This window comes from Chanos chanos, chromosome 14 (genome assembly GCF_902362185.1).
Source record: "Chanos chanos chromosome 14, fChaCha1.1, whole genome shotgun sequence".
Lineage (NCBI taxonomy): Eukaryota > Metazoa > Chordata > Actinopteri > Gonorynchiformes > Chanidae > Chanos > Chanos chanos.
In genome coordinates, this window is record NC_044508.1 from 20,839,298 (window position 1) to 20,848,203 (window position 8,906).

The window sequence follows — 8,906 nt, forward strand, 5'->3', positions numbered from 1 at the left end:
CTGGTGAAAAAGTGTTGGAATTGCCAAAAAAAACCCTGATGTTTCTCATGCTGCATAAACCATTATTTGTGGTATGCTGTTTGTAAATGATCTTTTCTATCAAAATCAATGAAATCACCAACATACAAAGGATGTCTTATTTTTCTCGTGGTTGAAGGCAATTTGTTTAAAATGTAGGCAGCAGCTCCTCCATCTCTTCTTATGAAGTGAAAACACTGATCATTCCTTCCTTTACATGCCATGTCACAAACACCACATCATCATAATCATAAAGTAGTGTCACCAGAAATTCAGTAAAAAAAAAATAAGATAAAATAAAATTTAAAAAAAAGCATTCGTTGAAAGGCAGGTGTGTGTGTGTGTGCTGCAGAATCCTGAAATGACCAATGTGACTGAACATTCTGGACATTCAGTCTCTTAGACCAAAACACTTTATCAGTGTCACACCCTAATGTATTGTCTTCCAAAGCACAGAGGAAAAAAAAAAACCCTTCGCTCGCTGCTGCCCCTGGCAAAGCTCGTCCATGATGTCCTCACAACAGGTGTCCACTCCCTCCTGTGAAGACTGGCCATGGAACTGGTGACCATGCAGGCTCCACGTTCACACTGAGAAGAGTGCTCCTCCCGCGGGTTTAGGGGGGGGGGGTGAGTGAGGTGGCATGGCAGATTACTGACTGTGGAAGAAGGTGAAGAAAATCAAGCAAGATGAGCCCCTGAGACACCCACTTATGAGAAACATTTTCAGGAAGCGAAAAAGGAAGCGGGTGGAGCGGATGCATTTTTCCGCGGCATTTGAGACCTCCTTTCCATTATTTGCTTTCACTCTGTCTCGCTCAGATATACGACTTAAGCTGGATTATTATTTGGGCGGTTTTGTGTGGAGGAAAATGGGAATGTTATGCATCGTCCTGACTCTTGGTGAGTATTTTGGAAGATCCCATTTGACTAGGTATTTTAACACACAATTGTATTTTTAGCTGAAATATTTTAAATGAACAAGTTACATGACAATATGAAATTCACAGTAGAAAGACATATTTCAGAAGAGATCACATGAAACAGAAATGTGTGCAAAAGACAGGTACAAACAGGCCTCAAAAGCTGCTGTCATTCGAACTGCGGCCAGGGAAGCTGGTCACGTTACAGTTTTTCTTGTCGGCTGAAGCATATTTGTCCACTCTGGCGTCACATTTTCAAAACAATTAACACACAGGCTGAAACATTAAAAACATGCAACAAAAGCAAATATTTCCCTAAAACAACACAAGTTGTGATCAAATTAATATATTCTTTCAATCATTACGCAATAGACAACAAAACACAGCTATCAGTATGAACCTGTTCAACCTTCATTTGTGCTATATGCCTGTGCCATTTGTTGATATTTTATAGTTATAGTATGAGCCAAAAAGAGGCAGGCAAGCGTATAACAGCATGAACTGCATTCTTTTCTCCAGAGATGATTTTACCAGAGAAAGCAAACCCTGCTGCACTCTGCACCTGCACTTTGAGATTCTGTTGAAACACTGTAAGGACAGAGACATTTCATGAGAAATATTTCTTCATTCATTTTATTCTTGTGTGCAGGTCTTTCCGTGCCCATGAACTGTCACTAACATGTAAGACCCACAGTAAGCACCTTGACTAGACACATTCAGACATTCACTATGGTAGAGCTTCTGTACTGCTTTCTTTCTTCACCAAAAAACTTTACTCAAAATCAGAAACAAACATTTTTATTGTACTGCATCAGATTCACATGTCATTCTTTTTCCATACTTTTCAAACTTAGAAATGCTGAATACTGTAAATAGAAATAAAATAATCATAAAAGCAACCAAAGGAAACGTATGGGTGGAAATATCCAAAAAAACCAAATGGAGAGTTGAAATACTCAGAGGTTCACATTTAGTCCGTTCGTTCCTGACGATTAGGCCACAGGTTTTCATCAGCATCGCACTGGATGCTTCCCTTGCAATGCATGAGGGGAAAAAAACCTCCTCGCATGGCAAATCCATCCCTGGTAGTCCTCTGCACCTACTATCAGGTCACCAGCATTCACTGCCTCCAGGAGAGATGTCTGGTCACATGGCCGGCGATCATATACCTTCCATCTCCAAGCAGAGAAGAATTCCTCGACTGGGATCAGAAAAGGAGAGTTTGCAGGGAGGAATTGCATCATATGGGGCTGTGATGCAAACCATTCATTCACAGAGCGAGAGTGGTCCCAAACATTGTCCCAAATGATGACATACACAGTCACGCCAGGCCTCAACAGCCCGCTCTCTTCGGGTGGAACCAGTCTTTCATTCAGTGCATCAAGAAAAGAAGGTGATGAGGCATTCTGTATTGCATGGGCCGATGGTTGGCATATGGCAGAGGACACCATCATTGGAGATGACTGCACGCACGGTGATACTGGCACCTCACTGACCTGGCTCTGTGACAGTGGCCCTCTGGCCAATGACATTCCCCCCACATCTCCTCACTTTAGAGAAGTTGAAACAGGCTACACCCACATAAATGAATGTGATGTGCCCGTTCAGCTAATTATAAAGCAAATTATTCCAGTTGCATGTAACTGTATGGTATGACAAGGCATTACAATAACAAATCCTTAACTGCACATACTGGATACTTGCCTACTTCACAATGTCAGAGTTTCTTTGGAATGGATTCTGACATGGTTTCGTGTAAGGACTCAATCAATAGTAGCCAAACTCACATTGTCGATATTTCTAAATACTCCCTGATCTGCAATTACTGCTGCCTGGATTTCACACAGTCTGATTGTATTGTTTGCCACGACCATATCGACACCAGCAGCTCTCTCCTCTGCCCCCAGCGTGTGGTCGTCTGTGGATTCTATAAAGAAAGTGGAAAAAGCTGGTCAAAATGGACATTATGACAGTCACATAGATGGGACTGGTGAAATAACTGCATTACTATAGACACGTTTTGTTCCAACAGGGCAGTACAGTAAAGCTGAAATACAGAGTGTTATACAATAACATTGTGACTTACATTGTGACTCTCGTTCCAAAAAAGTCTGACAATAGAAGCCACAGTGCTCCGACTCACAATGGGCTGGACCTTTCTCCAGCCTATCTAAAGGACAAGCCATGATTGATGACAATAATTGTTGCCCGAATTTCATTTGCATCTTGAGCTCGATTTTCGCCTCTTGCTGCAGCTCCTCCACCTTCTCCTCCATATGAACTCCTCTTCCTCGGGCCCCTCTGTCCTCTGACTCTCCTTACCTGCCTCTGACCTCTGACTCTCCTTACCTGCCTCTGTCCTCTGACTCTCCTTACCTGCCTCTGTCCTCTGACTCTCCTTACCTGCCTCTGTCCTCTGACTCTCCTTACCTGCCTCTGACCTCTGACTCTCCTCACCTGCCTCTGTCCTCTGACTCTCCTTACCTGCCTCTGGCCTCTGACTCTCCTTACCTGCCTCTGACCTCTGACTCTCCTTACCTGCCATGTCCTCTTACTCTCCTTACCTGCCTCTGTCCTCTGACTCTCCTTACCTGCCTCTGGCCTCTTACTCTCCTTACCTGCCTCTGTCCTCTGACTCTCCTCACCTGCCTCTGTCCTCTGACTCTCCTTACCTGCCATGTCCTCTTACTCTCCTTACCTGCCTCTGTCCTCTGACTCTCCTTACCTGCCTCTGGCCTCTTACTCTCCTTACCTGCCTCTGTCCTCTGACTCTCCTTACCTGCCTCTGTCCTCTGACTCTCCTTACCTGCCTCTGACCTCTTACTCTCCTTACCTGCCTCTGTCCTCTGACTCTCCTTACCTGCCTCTGTCCTCTTACTCTCCTTACCTGCCTCTGTCCTCTGACTCTCCTTACCTGCCTCTGGCCTCTTACTCTCCTTACCTGCCTCTGTCCTCTGACTCTCCTTACCTGCCTCTGTCCTCTGACTCTCCTTACCTGCCTCTGTCCTCTGACTCTCCTTACCTGCCATGTCCTCTTACTCTCCTTACCTGCCTCTGTCCTCTGACTCTCCTTACCTGCCTCTGGCCTCTTACTCTCCTTACCTGCCTCTGTCCTCTGACTCTCCTTACCTGCCTCTGTCCTCTGACTCTCCTTACCTGCCTCTGACCTCTGACTCTCCTCACCTGCCTCTGTCCTCTGACTCTCCTTACCTGCCTCTGGCCTCTGACTCTCCTTACCTGCCTCTGACCTCTGACTCTCCTTACCTGCCATGTCCTCTTACTCTCCTTACCTGCCTCTGTCCTCTGACTCTCCTTACCTGCCTCTGGCCTCTTACTCTCCTTACCTGCCTCTGTCCTCTGACTCTCCTCACCTGCCTCTGTCCTCTGACTCTCCTTACCTGCCTCTGTCCTCTGACTCTCCTTACCTGCCTCTGTCCTCTGACTCTCCTTACTTGCCTCTGGCCTCTTACTCTCCTTACCTGCCTCTGGCCTCTTACTCTCCTTACCTGCCTCTGTCCTCTGACTCTCCTTACCTGCCTCTGGCCTTTGACTCTCCTTACCTGCCTCTGACCTCTGACTCTCCTTACCTGCCTCTGGCCTCTCTAATCCAGGCTTGCGAATAGCAGCACAGAGATGGCATCTTTTATAGATGGATGAGGACTGATTGCTGATTGAAGAGTTGTGCAAATGAGTTTCACACAGGTGCATTAGAGGTTCATGATTATGCAAGTCATTTCTATCAGCTGTGAATACATGTTTTCCTTTTGTTTGACACAGTTAATCCAATACAGTTTGAGGACTTTCTATGAGATCTGCATTAACTGTTTTGAAAAAGGGGGTGAAACCAATGAAAAAGTGTTAACAAGAGAAGACTTCGGCTGTGATGATGAAGATCAAGTGGATCTCGGTTTCACTAAACGTGTCTTAGCAATCGAGAAAAAACGTAACCTGCAGAGAATATTCTCTGGTCCATATGTGTCTGTATGTCTGAGCGGCAAGAAAAACAGAATGAGACAAAAGCCGAAAGTTTCCTCCGCAGGTGCTTCATTCTCGAAAAGACGTGCCCCCCAGCACCACAGAGCGTTCTTTGACTTGTCCCTGTGATGAAAACGTTTTTAGTTTTTTGGCTGAAACCTTTGAGGAAAAATGGTTATTTGAAATTCACCATGTGAAAATGATTGATAACATAATCAATTTGTTAACAGATATGTACGTTCACACTTTGACTGTTTTATATCCTCACTCTCTGACCCTGATAAAAGACTAAAAACATTCTTTCCACCAAAGACAAGGTAAACAGTAACACATGAGTCTGTTAACTGACATATGTGTTTATTAACTGACACGTGTCTGTTAACTGACATGAGTCTATTAATTGACATATGAGTCTGTTAACTTATGGCTTTGTTAACTGACATTTGAGTCTGCTAACTGACAACTGAGTCTATTAACTGACAGCGTAGAAGAAATGTCTTTACTGAGATAGGACCCATACTTTGACTTTCAAATTCATAAATAAATCTCTCAGAAAAGAGATTCAAAATCAAGAGTCTCTGGAGAGCCATTTTCTAAACGTTCACATAGTATACATTCTCATTCCGTTTACTGATCCAACAACTATAACCCTCCTCCAGCCAAGAGAGGGTTTGGCTATCCCTTTCAGTCAGGCTTTCTCTGGAGATTTCTTCCTATTGCTTTCAAAGGGAATTTCTCCTTGCCACTGTCACCATAGTATTACTCAGTGGGAGTCTCATGCCTGGTGTCCTGTAAAGCTGCTTTGTGCCAATGTCTACTGTTAAAAGTACTGTATAAGTAAAACTGAACTGAACTGAATTGAAATTTTATGCTAAGCTGTCATTGTTGTTTGGCTTTTTCAGCTCTCCCTGCAGTTGTGGCGAAATCTGGGTCTTCTGAAGGTTTGAGACAGTATTTAAACATACCTACACCTTTCTCTCATTCAGGACTCACACGGTTCAGGACTAACATATAAATTCACGCATCTCTGTTTTTAGGCTCTTTCAGGTTAACCCTCAGTGTCTGGCCTCCAGGTGGACAGGTCTACGTGGGGGAGCCTGTCTCCATGAGGTGTAAGGTGGAGGGAAAGTCTACTGGAGTCTGGAGATACCGCTGGTTTAATGGCACAGACATCCCTATAACCTCACACCATCAGTACAGGGTTAGTGATGACAGTTTGTTCATTGCTGCCATATCCACCTCGGACAGAGGACCTTACCGGTGCAGGGCAGAAAGGGAGAAAGCTCCACGCACCTCAGTGGAAAGCAACCGCGTCCGTTTGAATGTGACAGGTTGGTGCTGGGGAAGTTAAAAATTACATACCCTTTACAGGAATTATTTGCCTGTACTGTTCCTCTCTTTGACTTTGATTATCAAACTCTCTCTGGGTAGTGGCTCATAAATGTATCCTCTCTCTCTCTGTATTTATTGTGTCGATCTTCTTATCCCCCACTGTCATCCACACACTTCTCTCTCTCTCGTTACATTAGATGGACTTTATTTTCACCGGCATCCTTTTTCTTTTCATCCCCCTTTCTATTTTTTTTATGAATCTTTTAAGAATCTTTCAATCTCCTCCTTGAATCTTGTTTCATTCTCTTCTCTTACACAGATTCTCCCCCTGCCTCCCTGACTGTGATGCCCAACAGTAAACAACACTTCAGGTTTGAGCTCTTCTCTCTGCAGTGCTCAGTGGCTAATGGCAACTCCACAGACTGGACACTGTGGAAGCTCCGTGGTGCGGAGGTGGAATCTGGCTGCTCGCGGCTGGGGGGTCGTATGGACACGAGCAGACCCGGAGAGTGTTCGTTCCCACGCATCTACATCCTGACTGGAGGACTGTACTGGTGTCAGAGCTCCACTGGGGCACATCGGAGCAATGCCATTCACATCACAGTGCACAGTAAGAGAAAGTTTTTACGAGTGTTTCAATGGTACTGTTATTTAGATCTGGAGTTCTGTAGTAGCACTGACATGCATGGCTACAGCTCTTTAATGAAGTTAATTAAAACTGACAGTAGTAAGCCATTTTAACAGTAACTGTTTGTTACTTTATATTCAATCAAATTTGGTAAGCCTGATAGTTGAGTTAGTTGTGTGTTAAGCAGACAATTAACAAAGGGATGAATTTTACAGTGCAAACAGAGACATACTGTTTCACAGTATCAGTCCAGTAAACAGCCATATCATTTTGTGGCCCTCTCTTTCCATAGATGGCAACATGATACTTGAAAGTCCTGCTCTTCCAGTGAAGGAGGGAGACTCAGTTACCCTGCGCTGCCAGTCCTGGTTCAATGCTGCCAACCAAACTATCTTTTACAAAAATAATGTGAGGTTTTCAACCATAAATGGAACTGAGATTACCATTGACAAGGTCACTCAGTCCGATGAAGGTTTCTACAAGTGTTTGGGACCTAATAATCTGACTGAGAGTCTGGAGAGCTGGCTCTCTGTGAGGGGTGAGGTCACGCTGCCATCTTTAGATTATTGTAGATTTATCATGTCTTAACATTCCCTTTAATTAATCGCATGAGATGTATTTCTTGATCTGCAGTCAACTCCACATATGATTCAGAAGAAGGAACATTATCTACAGGAGGTACAATAGTTTTCAGTCTTTAAGTTTCTTGAGAACTCTTTAAATGTACACACGTGTTCACGTGCCTTGTGGCCCACTCTGTGTCTTTTCCAGTCACCTGGATTTGGGTCCTGATTGTTCCTCTCATGGTGATCATGTTATCGATTCCAGTGGTTTGGCTTTTTCTGCCATGTTTCAGGTACAGAGGAAACAGTATATTCAACATCCATTTCTGTTAAATATGTCCTCAGCATTTCCCATACAACACAACATCGTTCATGAACAATTAGAACAATTTACAGGTCTCCCTTATGATTCTGAGTGTTCTGAGTAAAAACCTTTTTCATTGATGAGTGGTATTTCAGTGCAACATCCCTAACGCCTGGTGGACATACACATGGATATTTCATAACTGTCTCAGGGATAGACCCTCTCATTTAATTTGAGTGGGCTGAAAAACCTGTGACTTCTTTTTCAATAAATGTCTATTCCCTCCCTTTACTCAAATCTTATTTCCCAAGCTCTTCCTACACACACAACGTCAAACTATTCTTCTCTGATTTTTAGTATTGTCTGGGGGTTTTTTTTGTTTTTTTTTCAGGAACAACAATGGATTCTGTCTAACCAAGACATCTAAAGGGGGAGCTGCACTACAGGAAATGCCGAAAACCAAACAGGATGCGACAGAAATCCAGTGGGAACAGCCTTGGGTGGAGATGGCTAATCTGCTGGACAAACAGTAATGCCATTTCACCCTCTTTGACACCAGTCGGGCCACACGACCACTTTAAAAGCACAACTCCATACACACACATGGATTTGTGCTCAGCTTTACACCCAGAGACGGCTAAGACCGTGACCCATGCACACACAATATGCCCAACACCTTACTTCTTTTCACATGCCTGTTTATCCTTTTCTTCTTCTTCCTCTTCTTCTTCCCCTTCTTTTCACATGCCTGTTTATCCTTTTCTTCTTCTTCCTCTTCTTCTTCCCCTTCTTTTCACATGCCTGTTTATCCTTTTCTTCTTCTTTTCTTCTTCTTCCTCTTCTTTTCACATGCCTGTTTATCCTTTCTTCTTCTTTTCTTCTTCTCTTCTTTTCACATGCCTGTTTATCCTTTCTTCTTCTTTTCTTCTTCTCTTCTTTTCACATGCCTGTTTATCCTTTCTTCTTCTTTTCTTCTTCTCTTCTTTTCACATGCCTGTTTATCCTTTTTCTTCTTCTTCCTCTTCTCTTCTACTTTACATTGATATTGAATCTCATTGTATGTGTACAATAACAATAAAGGTATTTGTATTCGCATTTGCATTCTTATTTGTAAGAAACCAGCCAATCAGGGCAGCCTCCTCTACAGTAAAACAGAACCATTTGGG

At 43.6% G+C, this 8,906-nt stretch overlaps 1 protein-coding gene across 1 annotated transcript; it reads left to right on the forward strand.

Annotated features, from left to right (window-relative positions):
* Positions 1-838: 838 nt before the first annotated feature.
* On the forward strand, positions 839-8,273 carry LOC115827340 (low affinity immunoglobulin gamma Fc region receptor II). Its single transcript, XM_030791144.1, has 8 exons — positions 839-918; positions 5,816-5,854; positions 5,951-6,244; positions 6,565-6,855; positions 7,166-7,411; positions 7,507-7,551; positions 7,645-7,729; positions 8,132-8,273. Exons 1-8 carry the CDS (start codon positions 888-890, stop codon positions 8,271-8,273), a joined length of 1,173 nt encoding a protein of 390 aa, XP_030647004.1. The 5' UTR covers positions 839-887.
* Positions 8,274-8,906: the final 633 nt, after the last annotated feature.